General features: G+C 47.4%; 1 protein-coding gene across 3 annotated transcripts in view; it reads right to left on the bottom strand.

Moving 5' to 3' along the window:
* Window positions 1–21,298, bottom strand: part of NAV2 (neuron navigator 2) — a 423,467-nt gene that overhangs the window by 26,607 nt on the left and 375,562 nt on the right. For 2 of the 3 annotated variants that reach the window (XM_081533713.1, XM_081533716.1), the window contains 8 exons: window positions 16,801–16,884; window positions 16,312–16,423; window positions 13,048–13,193; window positions 10,702–10,710; window positions 10,129–10,301; window positions 2,771–2,924; window positions 1,740–1,902; window positions 912–1,012 (listed from right to left, as the gene is read on the bottom strand). In XM_081533713.1, the coding sequence (XP_081389839.1) occupies window positions 912–1,012; window positions 1,740–1,902; window positions 2,771–2,924; window positions 10,129–10,301; window positions 10,702–10,710; window positions 13,048–13,193; window positions 16,312–16,423; window positions 16,801–16,884 (942 nt within the window). The remainder of the gene's footprint in view (window positions 1–911; window positions 1,013–1,739; window positions 1,903–2,770; window positions 2,925–10,128; window positions 10,302–10,701; window positions 10,711–13,047; window positions 13,194–16,311; window positions 16,424–16,800; window positions 16,885–21,298) is intronic. The other variant, XM_081533715.1, reaches the window with a different exon arrangement.

Here is a 21,298-nt window from a genome sequence, read left to right as displayed (position 1 = left end):
TCTTTCTAAACTAGATGACACTAAGACCCCTAGCAGCTCCCCTCTTCAGTGAGACCAGATGGCCAGCCACACGTGGAATCCTCTGGCAGAGAAGTCTGGCTAGAGACGCTGTGTTCTGATGGCTACTTTGGGCTCCCAAGATCTCAGAGCCTTTAATAGCATGTTGGCTAAAATACTCAGAAATAATAAGCAAGCAAAAACTTCAAGGGACTTACATTAGAGGCTCATGAGGCCTCTCAACTTACATGAGAGGTGGTAATTCTCAGCATCATTTGGATTTAATCAATGACTAAAAATCAGCTTTGATTGTCCACCCCTGCCCCCCACCCTAAAACAGTCTGATGAGGATATGTCCTCTGGACCCTGGAAGAGAACATAAAACTCAGATGCCCCAGCTTCAGCAAATCAAGATGCGCTACCATCTTCACTGCTAGCACGTGTGTGCTCCTGGGCTTGGCCACCTCTGTCTCCCAATGTCTACTTGTTCAGCAACCTCTGACTATTGGATAAAACTGGTGCTCTTGGTCAGCCGAATTTGGTCAGCTTATTTCTGTATCTTCTGTTCTAAATGTGCTTAGTTGCCTTTGAAGAGTTTTGGGAATATATTAAATTCGGAAAAGCCGTTTCTGACTGATGTTAATGTTTAGTGAGATACTTGAAAGTGGGGCAACCTGGACCAACTTTAAGGACTCTTTATAGATTTTCCAAACACGAGAGATAGGGAAGGGCCGTTTGTTCACGTTTGTGGTATCAAAATGCTGCTGGAGATTTAGGGTTAGTTAGGGAAAGCGTTAGTACTAATTCTAAGTCACCCCAGGCTCCGAGATGATTGGCATGATGATGGAATCACTATGCTAGGCAGTTCTACCTGGGGAAGGGACAGGCTGAGCAGGGTAAGGGATCCAACTAACCTCCTTCCACTTCATTTCCTCCTGAAAGCTGACAACTATCTTAACATGCCTGCCTCCTTCCTTCCGAGCCGAGCATTCACCAGCGTCATCCAGCAACATGTCTGCGAATGGAAAACATCGACAGCCTTAGGCACACGGGACAGCAAAGCTGGCCTCCCGACACCCCCGCTGCTGCTCCGCACAGCAGCAGGACAGACCAGGTGTCGCCGTGCAGGGGCAGTGGGATGGGGGTGGGGGCAGGGGAGGGGGCAGAATGGAGAATGCAAACACAGAAACCAACAGCGGGCCAACCAAGGAGCCAGCGGGCTGATGATGTACCTTGCCGAATGGAAGTGCGAGGGAGACTCAACCAGAACGATAGCAAGAGCAGCCTCATGGATAAGAAATCAAAAGCGTCAGCCTTAGTAGGCTTACAAAGAAAACCTAGATGGTGCTCGCTAATTATCCAGCCAGCCTGGAATCCAGCCCCAAGGCAGGAAGGTCATAAACCAAGCCATCATCCCACGTGGGACCGGTTACCATGAGGGGGTGGTAGGCAGCATACAGCTTGCAGGTCAGCCTCTTAAAATGGATCAAACAGAACTCAGCATGGTGGGTGAGGGGATCCAAGCTCATGGCTTGGAGATCTTGGGGCGCTGGAGCAAAGCATGACAGCAGTCTAACGGCTGGGCTCATGTTGGTAGCAGACGCACACCCACATACACACACAGACACACACCCTAAGCACACACACACCTCTGCTTCTCCATTTGATCTGCTGATCTGTTCATCTCGGGGCTCCTGTTTAGAGACTAGAGGGCCAACTGCAGGCCCTGTGACGCCACTCACCCAGGCTGCTGGACTCGGCAAGGTTCAGGCTGTGCTGGGAAAGCCCCAGGGACTGCCTGGGAGAGGCGGACAGGGACACCTGGGAGGGCGCCCGGCTGCAGCCACTGCCTTGAGACTCTGACTTCAGCCGGTCATTCTCAGCCTTCAGCTTCTCTATTTCACTCTGTGAAGGGGAAGGCAGAAACTCACTTACTGGGAGGATATACTGTGACCAAGCCTTTTCTGGAGGAGGAATTTAAAAGTTCCCTGCATCACATGCACATCCTGGCTGAGGCAGAGTAAGTTACACCCTCAGAGACATTGTTCAACGTGGTTCCTTTGCTGTATACAGAAGGCCTCTCTGGCCAGGGAAGGTCCGAGAGCTGGCCTTCTTTGACAAAGAACTCAGAAATGTTTCCCAGAGTATGAGTGGTAGGTGGAAGAAGTCGTATCTAAGAAGTCTGAAAACCTCTGGGTTTCTCAACCCAGGCCTTTACTGCAGGACTTCTCAGAGCCTTCAATGAGCCCGTACAAGTTATGAATCTGAGAGGCACACACAGTGTGTAGCATCTCTCAAACAAATTTGATCAAGGAGCTTTCTTTTCACACAGCCTCTCGTGGAATGAGTGTTCCATGGAACCTCCTTTGGGAAACACTGGACTCCAGTTGAGGTCGGATTTGGTAGAACCTTCAGTGGGTCTTTTACTCTGTATTTGTGAAGGACCTACTGTGTGTTAAGCACTGGTGCTCACACATCCAGAGGAAGGAATGCAAAAGAGAATGGCTCAGGAGACGCAGATGCCTTTAGTCTGCATCAGAAGGTGAGAGGAGCTGGGGACAGAACAAATCTATAGGGATTCAGAAGAGGGCACCGCACTAACACTCCCAGCTGCAGGACTACAAAGGGCTTGGCGGAGGAAGAGGCGTCAGGCTGAGCTTTGGGCGAAGGGTCCGACCCGGAGGTACACAAGGCTGTCTGGCGGGGAGTGGGAGCATGGCGGGAACAGCTCCTCCCGGGCAGCCTGGGGCTCCACGGCGCCCCCCACACTCACCTGCATCCTGTTCATGGCCTCCCGCAGCTGGTCCAGCTGGTGGGCAGAGCTGAGGGCTTCCAGGCGGATGTCAGTCAGCTTCATCTCCTTGTCTCTCAGCTCGTTTCGGAGCTGCATGACCGTCTCGGCTTCGCTGTCCATGCACTCCGAAATGCTAGGGAAAGAGGAGTGTTGCTGACCAAGGCGGCTCTGAGTGCAGCCCCTCTGAGTCGCCCTCCCCAACCACTACTCCATCATCAGGTTTGTTCAGGAGTAATTCTGTATAAAAGGGGCTTCCCTGGTGGCTCAGACGGCAAAGGACCCCGTATGTCCAACTCCCTGGTGCTTCCTGGAAGTGAAAGTGAAAGTGAAGGTTGCTTGGTTGTGTCCGACTCTTTGCATCCCCATGGCCTATACAGTCCATGGACTTCTCCAGGCCAGAATACTGGAGTGGGTACCCTTTCCCTTCTCCAGGGGATCTTCTCAACCCAGGGATCGAACCCAGGTCTCCTGCATTGCAGGCAGATTCTTTACCAGCTGAGCCACCAGGGAAGCCCAAGAATACTGGAGTGGATCGCCTATCCCTTCTCCAGCAGATCTTCCTGACCCAGGAGTCGAACCTGGGGCTCCTGCATTGCAGGCAGATTCTCTACCAGCTGAGCTATGATAGAAGCTTCCCAGAAGTGACAATAGCTTCCTGGAAGTGACAATAGCAAAAACACCTGAAATTCACAGATTTCATTGCTTCTCTACACTGTTTCTTTGCAGAGTTCCGGCAATCTGAATGGTACACCCTTTAGCCAAATTCCCTTGATTCAGGGATAAACGGGAGCCGGCCAAAGAGAATAGAAACTTGGGTGTTTGAAACCCTCTGTGAAGTATACACAGCTGGGCCCCTATAATGACACTATATAGCCCTTGATATCAAAACCTACTCAGAGAAACAAGGTCAACTGTCCATTTTAAAAATTAGACATTCCAGGTGCAGATAGCTGAGGGTGATTTTTATTTGCCAAAAAGGGGAAAAAACCAACAGATACAGGTGGGCGATGTTAGTCTGTCTCTGGTCATGTTCTAAAGCCCATTCCTTTAAAGGTGTTCAGAGAGAGAAACGTTCTTTCATTCTCCCACCCCACAATGCTTAATAAGCCCATGGCAAGGAAGAAAAACATCTTAGGTCGTTAGCAGAGAGGATGGTATGACATGAAAACCAAAATTTTATCTGAAAACATGAAATACCGTGGTGAGCCATCCTACCCCGGCTAGACACCAGATCAGGGGACTGTGGGAACCTGTGAGTCCCTCTGTTTTAAGAGAGGTCCTTCCAGGCTGGGTTCCTTATTTGATTACTGAGGTCTGTCCTTCCGCTACCTGGCAAATCAGCACAAACTGGAAGATCATAAGAGTAGTGATGAACTGCAATGTTAGCAAAAACAGTTCAATTTAGAAAAGGTTCTGTTGATTTCAACGATAGTAGCTGAGGTGCGGGGTGATCCAGAAGAGAAAGCTTGGACAATTCTTGGATCAAAAACAGAAAAAAGAAAGAAAGAAAAAAGCCCAAGTTCAGAAAGTCACAAAGCTGAAGCTGGTTATCTCTGAATGACATGGTGAGTGTGTGGTCTGCAGAAATAATCACGCGAGCCCTCTCTCCAGGACCCAAGCACTGGATGTGAGGTCAAACCAAACCTGACCTGTGAAACCAGGAGAGGGAGTGGACATGTTAATTGCTGTGATCACTGTTAAAGAGATGCAACTGTATTTGGGGGACAGAAAGGACTAGAAGAAAAATTTAATACCTGAACAGGCAAATCTTTCTGTGGTTGTTTTCTTGACCTGCATCCTGAACTGTTTTGAGAGATACAAAACCACCTCCTATTTTAAAAAGTTGTCAGCAGCCAATAAAACTTCACTTCAAAATCTTCTGAGACTTCCAACAGACCCTTGAAAATCTCATAACTATTCCTGTTTCAAATGTGTGAGAAACAGATTTGGGGCCAACAGATTTAGGACTAAGACAGATTTGGGTTAGAGAGACAGTAATGTCTTTAGAAATCATATCCTCCCTCTGCCCACTGCCACCCTCTCCCAGCTCTCTGTGACTGTGGTTTGTAGGGTTTAACTGTATAGTCACATATATATAATATACCTATATTTTTTTGGATTGGGAGGTTTTCCAGAAGAACTTGGAAAAACTGCTTCATTCTTGAGAGAGGACTATGGTTTCCTGGTTTAAATGGAGTGTAAAATCTGAACAAAATTCCACTGTGACACTCCGGTCTTAGCCAAACCCTGTCTCATCCAAATTCGAAGATTCCAGGTCACTGCAAAGAACAATCGGCTTTCGTTCACACTGTCTGTGTGTCACATGGCAAGGCATTTTGCTCCAGTCTCCTTCACATGGTCTGTGCTTTTCCCCAGAAAGCTTTCTCAGCAAAGAGAGACAACATTTCCTTGGCACCCGCTTTGTGGAATTTATCACATGCATTACTCTGTGAAGCTTGGCCAAACAATTACTTTGCAAAGGGAAGCAAACTAAAAGGAAGAAAGTTTGTTACGAGTAACCCTACCAAGAGTTCAAGGCCCCCCCATGAGCCCCCCCTCCACCGCCCCCAAATCGGTCACTTCTCAGAAACATAGCATGGCAAGACTGCCCCGGAGGAGTGTCCTACAACTCAGAGATGATGCTGAAAACGAACCCCAACTAAGAGTCAGTCCCTGTGCCTACTGCCCACGCCAGATTTTTCCCCTGGTTCCTGTCTACGCTAGACTTCTGCTGTGTCATCGATAATCGCTCCCTACACGACTGCTGACTCCTCTAGGACCAGGGTTTTCATCTGTTGCATCTGATCACACTGACCCCCACATAACAGCTATTGAATACATGGACCATTGCACTGGGCATCTGTAGTGTACTATTTAATGTTCTACGTATACTACCAACTTCAGGAAGAGGTGCTGTTTTAAGAAGAGGGAGGCTGAGGCATAAAGAAATTGACATGCCTATTAAAGATGTCAGAAGCACAAAGAAATCTGGTGGATCTGCTTAACCCCAAGGCCATGCTCCTGAACTATATCCTGTAGGCACTCAACACAGGCTCGTCCCCTCCGTGAACTGCTTACTGAAGCAACTTGATATTAATTTTTCCTACTCTGCCCCTAACACTTAATGCCAGCATATTCCTGCCGTCTTGCCCAGGAAGCAGGGCTGGGGGCATACCTAATTTTACACATCCCGAGTGTGGGAAATGCTGCCTTCCCACATGGCCATTCCTTCCACCCACGTTGTAGTAACTTTTCCGAGCTCTGACTCCTCATCCTTTGGTATCTTCTTTGAACGCCCTCTCATGTCTAGATCTGCACATTCTTACAAACACTTCAAGGCTGGAAAGAACCATTTGCTCTCTGCCCACCTTTTGGAAAACCAGACCCAAAACAAACATGTCCAGTGTGCGTGGATGCTGTGGAATGTCAGGCAAGGGCTACTGAGCCAAGAGTGGGCCCTGCCCGGTCCCTCTGGGGAAAATGGTTTGGGTTTGGAGGGAGCACTCTGGCTCTGGGCTCCGGGAGCCCCACAGGCTGAGTGCATCGCTGCCACCCTCGCCTCAATGCGCTTGGCTGCCTGGCAGCTTCTGGCCCAGTTACTCCTCCCTCCTCCAAATGGACTCTTCTCTCTGCCCCTGGGTTTCCACTCACCTCCCTGGCTGCTCTACTTTCTGCTCCTGAACATCAAATATCTGAGCGTCCCAGAACTCAGGCCCTGTCCGTCTGCCTCTCCCCCATGTCTATTCAATTCTTTAGAGGATCCGTCCAGTTTCCCAGCTTTTGAACCACCTGTGAGCTCATGTTACCCAAATCTTGACCTCCAGAAACTTCAGGCTGGCTGGCATCTCCACAGGGATGTCTCCTGGGCATCTCAAACCTCACACGGTCAAACCACAGCTCCTGGTCCCCTCCTGGCTCAGTGTGTGTCTCCCACCCATCCCAGAAACAATACCTGCACAACCCCAAGTCCTCAAGTTGCATATCTAGGAATATTCAATATTTCTTCTTCTCTTCCCTTCACACGCCCCATCACCAGGTGCTATTCAGCTTTCCTTTTGTAATATATCCTAAATCCACCCAGGACTCACCATTAGCATCAATTACTCATTCTACCTGATATCTGAATGCCCGCAAAAACAAAAGGGTCCCTAACTACATGGAGCTTCACCTGGAGACTGGAGAATTGTGGCACTAAGAAATAACCAAGGAGATGCTCCATAATAGGTGGTGATCTCTGCAATGGTGAAAAAATAAAACACAGAAGGGGACTGTTGGGAGTGCTGGCTGGTGGTGGATGTGGTTTCATGCAAGGTGCCTAGGCCAGGCCTTGGTGATAGGGTAACACTGAGCAGCTTGTGCCAGGCAGAGGGCACAGAAATGGCAAAGGCCCAGGGATGGTGACTGTGAGTGGCAAGTTCAAAGAATAGGAAACAGGCCAGAGCACCTGGGGGTGGCGGGGGCTGGGGAGTGAGGGGAGCGTGTTGTCAGCCTCTGCCGTGGTCTCCCTCCTCACAGTTCACTTGTGAGATGCTAATTCAGATGATCTCACGTTCCTGCTGAAAACTCTCCAAGGCCTACCCATCACGCGGGAAATCAGATGCAAACTCACTTCAGCTTCAAAGCCTCACATGTTCTAGACTGGTGCTGCCTCCTTCCCCACCACGTTCCATGTGCCCACGATGCGGCAGCCACGCTGGCCATACCCAGCTTTCTCAGACACACCAGGCCTGGTTCCAGGTCCCACCAGGAGAGCTGCCCTGCTCGCTGGGAGGCGGAGTCAGCCACGTGTTCACCGAGATCCACCCCCCAACCCCACGGGGCACACTTATTTCCCTTCTGCCCTCCCAGCTCGTAAGCCCTGCTCAGCGGTCAGTGGGAAGAGGCCCGGTCCATCACGGCCGCCTGCAGGATGCCCACTCTGTCCGCTCCCCGCCTGCTGGCTGGACACGCAGAGGACACGGGCCCACAGGACAGGTGGAGCCTCGGTGCCGGCATCACCATGTGGCAGGCAGCCTGCTCGTGAGGGGTGTCTGTGTTAGGTCTGGAGGGAAGCAGCGATCAACAGCCACGGGTGAAGCCATTGAGCTTTGGGACTGAGTCTGTCAAAGCATTACCAACAAGAACTAACCAGGGATCCCTCCTGGCACACAGATCTTGACTGAAACATCACCTCCTCAGAGGGGCCTTTCCGGGCCACCCTGTCTGCAGCTGCTGTCAAGGTACTCTGCATCCCAACACACTGTTTCAATTCCCAGCATGAACCCTTAGCACTGTCTGATTCTTCTCATCTATCCAGCTTTCTGTGTTTAACAACCATCTTTCCCCCTGACATATGGGGTCTACAACGGAGTGGGGACTTGACTCTCCTATGCACTGCTATTGCTGGAGCCAAGAATGGCGCCTGGCACAGAGCAGACCCCAGGAATGGAATCAGCTCCACTGTGTCATGTCCCCATGGGCCCTAATCCCCAGGGAATAGTGTCCTGCTCACACAGGCTGACATCTGAGAAGTCTGTATCAATCCATAAAGAACAGATGAAGAGTCTCCTATGCTCCTGGTCAGGAAACAACTGGACTGGGATGCTCTAGGATGATGGCAGCTGGCCCTTTATTTACCTCCTGGGCACTCTGCAGGTCAGAAGGGACTCATGCTCCAGAGAACTGGTTTAACCCTCACACCAGCACACAGGGCGCTGGGAAGGAGCCGCAGTCCAGCCCTCAGCGCTCCTCTCCATCCCACTGCTTGGGCTTACACCTTCACCCAGAACAGAAGTGCCCATTCTTGCCCTTCTTGCCAGAGCACTCCCCCTAAGGGAAGAGGAGCCGCTGATTTATATAAAATGGAGACTATGCTTCACTGGAGGGTGGGTTCGTAAATAAGAGTCAGGGCTCTAAACTCTGCCTCCTCACTCCCACTGCCTGCCTTCCATGTGGTCCGAGCAGGTGATGGGCTACAGTCCTGGCTCACCCTCTCATCTGCATTTCCTGCACCCATCTGGTGAGCTGGACTTGGGATGCTGGTGCAGGCCGCTGTCTTCTGTAGGCGGGCTGGGTGGCTAAGTGGGCTTGAGGGTGGCCCCACAGCCCTGGCCTCCTGAGACAGGAAGGAGGCGGCCCTGCACACACGGGATCTGACTCCCCCCTCACGAGAATCCAGTGACGTAGATGGAATTCATCCCACTTTCACCAGGGAGGAAACTGAGGTGTCCACTACCACCCCACTCCCCTGTCCAACTCCAGGTTGCTGGCTGATCTGACCACAGCCGCAGTGGTCGGCTTCTTCCAGGTACTGTCTCATCTCATGGGAACTGCCCTTGCAGCCCACTTGAGCTCTGGTTCTTCTTCCACTTCTTGCCTGGTGATACCAAGGGCTCTGATGGAACTTAGTCCTGTGGGGGAGGGGCAATCTCTCTCGCTGCTGCAGGGAGTCAGTTGAGCCGCCTTCTGAGCGGACATCCGGGTCCCCGCCTTTCTGTCCCAAGCCATTCCTGACCGAGCTTCTTGCCTCCAGAGTCTGGGCCTTGTGTTTTGAGATGGAGCACAGAAGCGTCTCCCTGCGTGCTGATGGAACAATGATCAGTGGGTGCTCAGTGGAAACCATGGGCGCTTGGCTGGGCAAGAGCAGATGACTCTTCCTTTCTATGTAACTCGGTGCCAAGGGGAATGGCAACTAAGCCAAGGCCAAGTGAGCAATCGCCTGTCTCACTCAACCAGCTGTGTACCCAAAGAGCTCTGTACAAACTGACTCATTTACAATCAACTGGGAGAGTTCAGGGTGTTGAATCATGCTACAAAATATAGAACCCTTTGGTAAAGAGAATGGTCACTGAATCACTCTATTTTTTAAACTTCTAGCTTTTGAGTGCTGACCTTAGAGAAAGAGTCAACACTAAATTTTGATCCAAGAAGAAAAGTGTAATTTCTCTTAGCCGTGCCACCCAAATGAACCAGAATTTCAGCCCAAACTGCCAACACTTATACCATCATCTCCCCGACAGAGCTTTTCACATCTACTGCAGCTTTTCACATCTACTTATTTGTTCAACCCTTAGGACAGGATAAGGAGACAACCACTGTCCCAGTTTGAGAGAGAAATGGAAACAAAGAGAGGTTAAGCCACTTGCCCAAGACCAGCCAGCTAATTATCCACACCGATGCCAGCGGAACAAAAAACTTTCCAGTCCTGAAACATGGAAAGAACATGCAGAGTCCCATGAACGCAAGACACAAAGGACCCCAAGGAGCAGAGAGAGTGTAACAGGACTCCTAGCCATTCCTGTTGCAGAGAACTCTCAGGGGCCAAAGATGACCAGAGCGACCCCAGCAGACAGACTTACAGAGAATTGGAGTGAGAGTTTCGCAGCAGGGGAGTGGAGCCCGTGGATCCATTGTGCGGTAGCTTCGGTGAGGAAGGCAGAGAAGAATCCGTCATCTCCTCAATGTCTGAATGGGAGGATGCTGACTTGGGGGACTTCTTCTTCCCGAAGGCTTGCTTGAAGGAGCTGCGTAACTGAATACACAAGACTGTCAGGCTGGCAGAGGCCGGGCCCACCCCTCAGGCCTCAGCAAACAGAGACGTGCAGAATAGCAAATTACTTCTCCCGGGCTCTCCTCCCGGCCATGGAAAAGGCTCCCCACAGCTCTCTTAAATCAGTGCATTAAGGGAAGAAGAGCTATCTGGTGTTGACAGCTCAGGGGCCTGGTCCTGTGGGTGACATTCCATGCCTACTCTTGGGTCAAGACTAGATGCCAACAGCAAGACAGAGCCTGGCTCAGCAGATGATGTGGGGAGGAGGGGGTGACACGGCAACAAAGCGGGGTGCTCAGACACGGTGACGGATGCGGGTGAGGTTAGTCATATCAATGGATGGGTTAGCTTGGTATCTGATATTCACATGGGTCTTGCTTACCTCATTGACCTGCCAGAGAAAACGCAAGCAAAAATGGGGGAGGGGGAGGAAAAAAGACACATTTTTAACAGAGAAAGCCAGAGACAGGGAAAGCTTCGGACTTTTCAGACATGGCATGGCTCATAGTAAACACCATACAGAGAGGAGGTGTCTGGTAGGACCAGGGATCTTTCAAAGCTTAAGAGCTATCTTCTCCCATTATGGAAGGAGAGGAAGAGCGTGTCTGGAGGTCCCCACAATCTAAGCTCTACAAGCTTCTTTGTCTGGCTGAAATGACTACCCCATCTTCCTACACTCCTCATTCTTTCCTGCCTCTAATCAGTCATCCTAAGTCTTTTTTCTTTTTTAAGCATGTCTTCTTTTCTCAGCAAGGGTAGCTTCATTGCTGTACCAGTCCTAACATGGCTGCATAGCTCTCTGACATATGTACTTAGGAGCGCCTACGCATAGCTCTCTGATATATGTACTTAGGAGCGCCTACTGTCCTTCTATACACATAATACAAGTAGAAAATTAGCCATCTCGCTGCTTGCTCCAAAAAAATGATATTTTAAAGAAATGTATTAACCATATTGGGAAAAAGGAACTGGTATATCACAAATTCCCCAAACCATGAAATGGATCTGAAAATTCTAATGAGAACATAAAAAAAATTAAAGGTATGATGTTTTCTCTGAAAGCCATGATAAGCACAAATTTTTCTAGGCCCAAAAAATACAGCTTCATCTTGAAAACATTCTTTTAGAAAGTAAATTTCTTCTTCTAAAGTCTTTTTTTCCTTCTGAAAACACATTCTGGGAATTTCCTTAACTACTGTGAAATTCAGAAAATGGGCCATTCAGAAATAATGAGAATTTTCTTCTGTCAAAGTTTCACCCATAACAAACTGCACATCCAGCTTGTGGGCAAGTCTGGATCCCATTTCTCTCCCATTTCCTACTTCCAGTCATATTTCCAGAGAGTAGTCAGAGAAACTGAAGGATCTGCACACATCAACGTAAACCTTTGCTCAACCTCTTGTAAGATGCCAGGTAAAGGAGGAGCTTACAAAGATCAGAAAACATTGACCTTTGGCATTAACTGAGGATGCCAGTTGTCCATCCTCCCCAATGGTACTGATTACCAAAAGTTGTCTTAAAAACTTTAATAAGTTTTCCTTAAGGAAAAAGGATAGTCACATTTTTTTCATAGAAAATAATTCTCTCATCACTCTGATAATAAAATCAGACCATATTTAGCAACAACGTATTAGAAACAAAACATGAGTTAATTTTATTTAAGTCACAGCAAATGAGTTGACTAAAAGCCATCAGTAATGTCAGGAAAGATTTAATCAGAAAGATGAGAGGATGCCATGGAACTGGCCTTTCCGCTTGCCTCCAATGCAAGTCATCAATAATCAAAATGACTAAATCCTCAACTCCTCCGTCACTGGACCTCGCCACCCATCCAAGATAACACAAAATGAATGAGAAGCGTATGGAATGAATGCGGACACTGAAGCTACTATGAACACATGATGCTGTGAGCGTTGACGAACGGGGCTCTGTGAGTCCTGGCCAAGTTCAGATCAACCTGGGGTGTCCCTGAAGTTGGGGAGCAGTGAATGTCAATCAGAACTCCATACCTGGTCAGCAGAACTGAAAATTTAGTGGGGAGAGGAGAGTGGCATTTTCCATGAAGAATGGGAACAATTGTTCAAGAGGCCACTGTACAGAAAGTCAAGCAGCTGGAGGGAATTATGGAAACACGGAGAAACACTGTATGGGAGACGCTTCTATTAAATTTGCTGTTTTGAGTTATGACCTCTGCCCCCCTCCCAATTCAGAACCACTCACTAATTGCTCACAACCACTTCATGAAACTTTTACTTTCAGCAAAGGGTCAAAAATATTTTAAAGAGAAGGGTGGGTGATTTAATGCTCTCATAGGCAATTATGTAAATAAGAAGATAAGGACTATGGTTAACGATGCGATGGCCAGTGCTCCACACTCCAAAAAATACTTTGGAACTAAGGGGAAAAAACCACTTAATAGTAACCCTGGTCTAGTATCTGGAACTTTGTGGCCAGCCTATGATGAGGAAGAAATGACACATATGAAATGAAAGACGAGTGCTTCACATAAAGTCTTGTGAGACAGTAAAACTACAAGGAGGTGGTTATTTCATAAATCCTAGTGCTTGGCTGAGCACAACACTGACTTTAGTAGAAACCTGTCCACAAGCCACTTCACTGGATCGACTCCCAAGGGTCTATGTTGTGAAGTTAAGAGCTTTATATCCGGGGCACATTGTTTCCGAGACCAACTCTATTAGTCAGCACGAGTCTTTGGAGGCACACTCACCCAGTTCTTCCTCTTCTTCTTCTTTGAATCGGTCTCTATGTTGCTGCCCACGCTGGAGTGGCTGGTGGCACTGTTGATGCTGGAGACACTGTCGGAGGAGTGCTGCCTACGGATGCGGAGGTCTGTGGCCTGGGAGGTTCCGTTCCCTGGAGACCCAAGATCCAAGACGTCAGGAGCTGCTGACTTTGCCCCTTCCTTTGCCCCAGGATTTACACCCAAATTCACACACCCAGGGACTACTAGCTATTTCCCATTAGACCTCACCGGCTGTTTCCGGATGCTGGCTTTAAGGTCCTTGAGTAGGTGGGGGCCGTGCCCTCTTTGATCAGTTAAAGGAGAACTCTTCTCATTTTGCCCAGCAGAAGTCAGGGGAGGCTCAGGGAGAATTACCCCACACCTACTCTCTTGAGCTTTAGACACGACAATGTGTCCCCGAGTTGCAGCAATAGTCACTGTGTTGTGAGCGCCCCCTCCTTTGCTCTCTCTGCTCCTGCTGCACCAGCTTTTTCATGCCTGTGGACATGCCATGCCTATGTCCTCTCACCACCTGACAGCTACTATTCTCTCTTCCTGGGATGCTCTTCTCCCTCTGTTCTGCCTGGCCAGCTCTTATCAATCCTTCTCACGTCACCCCTAGCTTCCCTCTTCCAGGAGGCCTGCCATCTGAGCTGACAGTGGTACCAGAAATAACACTGCCCCCAAAAGCAGTGAGACCAAAATAAACCTTGCAGACAGTGTTCTCCACAAGCACAAGATGACACCAACAGCCCTGTCTTTAAGAGCACTGGTATCGGGGCAGACTTGGGTTCTCGTTCCATTTCTGTTTTTTACATTCAGTGACCTCGGGATGGGATCATCGGCTCTAAAACTCATTATTCCCCTCAGTACAGTGTGGAGGGAGGACCAGCATCGCACTCATAAGCATGTTGTGGACAGAAAACGGGTTAATGAAATCATTAAAACACTGAGCGCAGTGCTTAGAACACAGTGAATGTTCCGTAAGCGTCAGCTCTATCACCAATCAGTACTCTTCATTTCATTTTTGATGTAACTCCTCACACCCACATTTCCCCCCACAGTCCCAAGTAACATACGTAAGGACAAAGCAATTGCTTCCAAAATGTTTCCTGGGACAAATGAGGGATGAACCCATTTCAGGCGGCCCCACGTCAGTAGGCAGAGTACCAAAGAACAGCAAAGAGAAATAAGAAAGCCTTCTTAAGTGAACAATGCAAAGAAATAGAGGAAAACAGTAGAACGGGAAAGACTAGAGATCTCTTCCAGAAAATTAGAGATACCAAGGGAACATTTATGCAAAGATGGGCACAATAAAGGAAAGAAATGGTATGGACCTAACAGAAGCAGGAGATGTTAAGAAGAGGTAGCAAGAATATACAGAAGAGCTATACAAAAAAGATCTTCGCAACTCAGATAGCCATGATGGTGTGATCACTCACATAGAGCCAGACATCCTGGAATGCGAAGACAAGTGGGCCATAGGAAGCTTCACTACGAACAAAGCTAGTGGAGGTGATGGAATTCCAGCTGAGCTATTGCAAATCCTAAAAGATGATGATGTGAAAGTGCTGCACTCAATATGCCAGCAAATTTGGAAAACTCAGCAGTGGCCACAGGACTGGAAAAGGTCAGTTTTCATTCCAATCTCAAAGAAAGGCAATGCTAAAGAATGTTCAAACTACCTCATTATTGAGCTCATTTCACATGCTAGCAAAGTAATGCTCAAAATCCTTCAAGCTAGGCTTCAACAGTATGTGAACCAAGAACTTCCAGATGTACAAGCTGGACTTAGGAAAGGCAGAGGAATCAGAGATCAAACTGCCAATATCCACTGGATCATAGAAAAAGCAAGAGAATTCCAGAAAAACATCTACTTCTGCTTCATTGACTATGCTAAAGTCTTACTGTAGATCACAACAAACTGTAGAAAATTCTTAAAGAGATGAGAATACCAGACCACCTTACCTGCCTCCTGAGAAACCTGTATTCAGATCAAGAAGCAACAATTAGAACAGGACATGGAACAACGGACTGGTTCAAAATTGGGAAAGGAGTATGTCAAGGCTGTATATTGTCACCCTGTTTATTTAACTTATATGCAGAATACATCATGCAAAATGCCAGGCTGGATGAAGCACAGGCTGGAATTAAGATTGCCAGGAGAAATATCAATAATCTCAGATATGCAGATGACACCACCCTTATGACAGAGAGTGAAGAGGAACTGAAAAGCCTCTTGATCAAAGTGAAAGAAGAGGCTGAAAAAGCTGACTTAAAACTCAACATTCAGAAAACGAAGATCATGGCATCTGGTCCCATCACCTCATGGCAAATAGATGGGGAAACAATGGAAACAGTGACAGACTTTATTTTCTTGGGCTCCAAAATCACTGCAGATGGTGACTGCAGTCATGAAATTAAAAGACACTTGCTCCTGGAAGAAAAGCAATGACAAACCTAGATAGTGTATTAAAAAGCAGAGCCATTACTTTGCTGACAAAGGCCCATATAATCAAAGCTATGGTTTTTCTAATAGTCATGTATAGATGTGAGAGCTGGACAATAAAAAAGGCTGAGTGCCAAAGAATTGATGCCTTCGAACTGTGGTGCTAGAGAAGACTCTTGAGATTCCCTTGGACAGCAAGATCAAACCAGTCAATCCTAAAGAGAATTAGTCCTGAATATTCACTGGAAGGACTGATGCTGAGGCTCTAATCCTTTGGCCACCTGATGCGAAGAGCCAACTCACTGGAAAAGACCCTGATGCTGGGAAAGATTGAAGGCAGGAGGAGAAGGGGACAAAAGAGGATGAGACGGTTGGATGGCATCACTGACTCAATGGATAGGAGTCTGAGGAAATGCCTGGAGATGGTAAATAAAAGACAGGGAAGCCTGCCGTGCTGCAGTCCATGGGGTCGCAGAGTCAGACAGGACTGAGCAACTGAACAATAACAACACATCAGTCTGTAAATATCAAAGCACTAGTGAAATTAGGGCTGTGAAATACTCTGATACTCGGTCAATAGAGATACATCTTCTTCCATTTTGAGATATATCAGAGAAGAGGACAAGCCAGAACAGCTCTCTTCCTAGAAGCCGTAATTAACTGGATGAAGTGTCTTCTAAGACCTGTCCAACTGACACAGACTCCCACCCTCTGGAAGGGTGGTTGCATCATATGTTGTCAGGGGAGGGTTCCTAAGGGCAGGCAGGTCACCAGACTGCGAGCTGTTTTTCTTCCTTTACCTTTGCAATTGAGCTCCGGGGTGTTAATTACTCCATTAATGGCAGCCTGGGCAGCTGCGTTCTGTTTCTTCAGCAACTCGATGGTTTTTCTTAACTCATTCAGTTCTGAATCCTGAGCAACAGAAAAAAAGACCGGTCATCCCCAAATCATTCTGTACCAAGTTCAACTGAAGTCAATTTAGCATCAGCTTAGAGGAGAGGAGAGAATGAAGGAGCTGCAGGAAACCTTTGTCACAAACATTAGCCTGGATCAGTTTTCAACAGGCATTTGTGAGCACAGGAAAGCGAACAGGACTAAGATCTGTTGCCAATGCAGTTACCACCACTCCGTCCAAATCATATTTTCACTCAATAAATTCTATTCTTTCAGATTCAATTCCAATAGTCCAACAAGCACACTACAAACTATACAATTTCCAGGAATAAAACAGGATCATGTTTCTAGGTTTGTTAATTCTAAGCAGGGAGGGAAGAAGCATCCTGTTTTACCTTCTGCTCAGCCGTCATGGTTAAGCTCTGGAGCCTGATGGTCATGTTTCCAAGACTCTGCTCAAAGGCTGCCACGAGGTGAGCCTAGAGGGGAAAGACACATTTCCCTGCAGTTACATTATCTTGCAAGGTTTGCTGTTGCTGTTGAATTGCTAGGTCGCGTCCAACTCTTTGTGACCCCATGGACTATAGCCTGCCAGGCTCCTCTGTCTATGGGCTTTTCCAGGCAACAATACTGGAGTAAGTGGCCATTTCCTTCTCCAAGAGGTCTTCCTGACCCAGGGATCAAACCCGCATCTCCTGTTTGGCAGGCTGATTCTTTACCACTGAGCCAGCTGGGAAACCCACCTTGCAAGGCAGGCATGTCTAAAGGGTGCCGGGTCTTAAAGACAGAAATCTTAATGGGGCCACGTGGGTGAGCCCCTGTTGACTTCTTCAGCCTCTTGAGCCCCCACTCCCCACCACTCTCTGGGATCTGGTTACTCTAGTCTTTCACGTTCTCCAATGCCCTGTGCCTCTTCCCACCTCAGGGCCTTCCTGCATACTTTCCCCTCTGCCCGGAATGCCCTTCCCTTAGCTGCCTCCCCAGCTGATTTTTACACATACTTCTCAAGAGATCTCAGCACATGTCTTCATGAGACCCCCAGATTGGGCTGCTTCCCTCCTATTCACTCACACAAGCACACACTGGTCTACTGTGTACTTTGTGGGATCACAGTCAAACACACACACACACACACACACACTTGTGATCACTAATTTACAGGGGTCTCTACGACACTGCAGGATACCTTTCATTCCCCAGGCACCAAACTCACAGTAGAGGCTCACATTGAGCATGTTTACAGAATAGACGAACAAAGTGGTAGGCAGATGTTGCCTGTTATAATCCTAGTTAATAAAAAGCCATCAAAAGGCCCATCTGCTACCACCTCAGAGAACCTGCCCCCTGTCCCCCCTGGAGTGAGGACTTTCTCTGGGGCTCCCCTGCACTTTTATATATCTCTGTAGAAGACAGCATCAGACATGCCATTATCCTATATATTACAAAGACAGCTTTAAAAATGCTGCCAATTATAGTTGAAATATGCAACCAATTTTCAGAGATGTTAGAAACATGAAAAAAAATGTGTATCTTAGAATTAAGAAGAGATATGATGTTTTCTTGTCTGCCTGTTTCTCTGCAACCCTCTTCAAGGGCAAGATGCAACTCTGTGTCCCAACACTAAGCCTTCTTCCTTCTTCCATAGAGCAGTAGGTGAGAGGGCAGTTAGTTGACTGAGGATCCTGACAATATTGTTAAAACCAAGGATAAAGAATGGATAAGTCATGTAACCCCGCTGGCCTCAGTTTCTTCATCTATAAAATGGGAGCCATATCTACGTTCTTCCCAGGGTGATTCCGAGCACTGAGTCAAACGATGTGGTTGAAAATGATCTATAAGCTGTTAAGGAATTGCAAAACACAGGCACGCCTAGAGACTGTGGGGAACAGAAGGGATTTGGGAACAGATATTCTGAGAACACAGGTGTAGAGAGATGAAGAAAAAGTTCTAGGAGTGAGGTGGATAGATACACAGAAGGTCACAGGAGGAACCAGAAGGACTGGCAAGGTACCTGAGTCTTGGGAGAAGTGAGACCTGATGGTTCTGGAAAATTCTTGAGACAAATATGATAGATGCATAGAGTGAAGAAGAAAAGGGTGGGAGAGGAGCCATCACCCTGGGCTGTAAGGAGGGTCAGGGTCAGCAGACATTTCAGATTAGGGAGGAGAAACTTGAGGGGTGAGTGGGAGGCCTCTGTTACTGGACTTCATGAAACAGGGAGATTGAGGATAAGACACCTCTAGGATCAACTGTTGAGCCTCTTTTTCATTGGCCATAGGAGCTGGCAGGGGACAGGGGCACTTGTGACACAAATGTTAAATGGACTGGCTAGCTTCTTTCTGATTGCATGCCCTCTCTTATGAAAAACTGAGAAAATGCCTTTGCATTTTAAAATAAAGTGATATGCTTTAGTCTGCCCTGGAGAATGTGGCAGGACGAAAGCCAACCAAATTGGAGACAGTCAAATACTGAATGAAGCCAGGGCATGGAAGTGAACAAGTTGACTGGCACTTCAAAGGAATGACAAGGTCAAATTTAAACGACTGAATTTCCATTTATTTCAATTCCTCGTTTGACTGCCACCCAAGATTCTATTTGTGGGCATGAAAACTTTCTATTCATTTAAAAACAAAAGCAAAAACCTGACCCCACGAAGACTGCTTATCGAGAGAGTGTTTTTGCAAACTCAAGAAGAAACCACATGTGCTCCAAAGAACCAAAGGATGGCATTTTGCTGGTGAGCAAAAGGACTGAGTCATGATCTCACTTATGAAAATACGGGCCAAGAGGCTGGTTCAGAGCCGCACAACAGCCTTCTCAGCAAGCAGCATTCTCACATTCCCAGGGAAAACAAACACAAGTGGTATAAAAACACCCAGAGAAGGTGGCTTTGGGTAGTTTGTCCTAGAAAAAACAAACACGGCTTGGCCTGCGAGAAAGACGGCAGACAGTAAAACACGTTAGCACTGCTGGTGGTGTGTGGCAAGACTAAATATTTACTTTAAAACAATATGGGATTCAGTGGCTTTTATAAAGAGCAAAACGGATTTGTGAAATAATAGTAATGTGAGGGATCTCATTCTCACTCTTCTGGATCAGAGAGGAGAGTTCCAAATGGCTTAATGAAAGGTCCCCTGGGGACAGCATGAGGTCATTGGAGGAATTAATCAAGTTCATTGATACATAAATTACTATTTTTCAATTAGTAAGGGGCAGTCATTGATAGCTGTAGCTCTTAATAAGGGCAGTAGTTCCAAATCACCTGCTCTCAAACCTCATGTGTTTCAAGGAGACCCCTGGCTCACTGGTTCTGGATTTGAAGGCATGCATCTGATTATTGAGATGAAGACTCTAAACCTCAAATTCCAGATCTAACATCAATTTCTGATCTTTTTTTTTTGTATTTATTTATTTATTTGGCTTCACCAGGTCTTAGTTGCAGCATGCAAGATCTAGTTTAGTTCCCTGACCGGGGATTGAACCCGGGCCACCTGCATTGGGAGCATGGAGGCTCAGCCACTGGACCACCAGGGAAGTTCCAAATTTCTGATCTTTTAGGAAACAGTAATAGAGAAAAAAGTTAAGAAAATAAAGGATTAAAAAAAAACACAGTAGCCTAGTAGACTAGGGTTTTGGGAAAAAAAAAGCAAAGATTTCCAGAAACGGAAGAGAGCGCAGGAGAATGAATAGTTCAGAGTGGTTAGCAATTATTGAGCCTATAATTAAGGTCACGCACTTTGCTGGGTACTTCGTGTGCAGACTTTAAAATGAAATGGAAAGTTTCCTCGAGTAGACTCAGGCTCAAACCAAGAATTACATGGGCAAAAGCTCCAGATATTTACTAATTATGGCCCTGATCCAAGGAAGATAAGCTTTTTGCTTTTCATTTTAACAGCATGCTGGGATCACGCAGGTGGCTTTCTGACAGGCTCACACTCACGGTCTATGGTCCCAGGCTCGTTGTGCGCTCCCTAGCAGGAAGCCCTGCCTCTGAGGCATCTCAGCACCTTCCAAAACCTCAGGCTCTGCCTCTGACCTGCAGCCCTCGACGACTCACGGCCCCATGGCAGGGCACCTTTATAAACTGGTCTGATGTGGTAGGAGATCTCTGCCTTGCCTCTGACCCCGCAAATCCTGTAACCACATCACAGTTAGGAAGCTAACTTAACCACCTAATGGCTGAATGTGTTCATGATGTGGCCTGACCCTTACCTTTCTTCGATGCTGCCCTCATTCCCACTTCCTTCTCCCTTCCACCCTAGCCCACTTCCCCACATCCACGCCACAGATTCTAATCACACTGAGCTTCTTATAGTTTCCAAATGCGGCAACATCTTCACCTTGGGCTTTTGCACAAATTACTCTCTTTGGTTAGAATGCTGTCCTTCCCATGCATCCTCCCCTACCCAGCAATCATAAGATGTCACCTCCTCCAGGAAGCCTCTCCTGACTTCTCCCAGCCTCATGAAAACTGATCTAGGCGTTCCTCTTAGGTATTCCTACAACCATCCTCCTTTACTGCTATCATAACAGCTATCATGTCATAGCAAAACTGTTTTGTCTCTCTGCTGTACCACAGAAAGAACACTAAGATGACAGTGATTATGCTTGCTTTGCTGTTGAACCCACATTGCCCGGGGCATAGTTGGCACTTAAACAGTTGCTGAATTGAATGCCGGTTGGCAGTGCCTCCTGAACACGTAATTGTGTATATTATATAATAATTACAGAGCAGTCAGCCATTTATTGTGGAGTCTTAGATTTTCTTCTTCTTCTTTTTTCTTTTAAGATGAAAATTTCCAGAAAGAGAAAGGAAAATGAACTGTTCTGAGCACTTAATCTATTTCAGGTACTGATCACATGACACCCCTGAAAGCTAAGTATTATCATCTC

The sequence above is a fragment of the Giraffa tippelskirchi genome, chromosome 10 (genome assembly GCF_054371585.1).
Source record: "Giraffa tippelskirchi isolate mGirTip1 chromosome 10, T2T-mGirTip1v1.2.pri, whole genome shotgun sequence".
Classification (NCBI taxonomy): domain Eukaryota; kingdom Metazoa; phylum Chordata; class Mammalia; order Artiodactyla; family Giraffidae; genus Giraffa; species Giraffa tippelskirchi.
The sequence above is the reverse complement of the archived record's forward strand: the minus strand, read 5'-3'. Positions and strand labels throughout refer to the sequence as shown.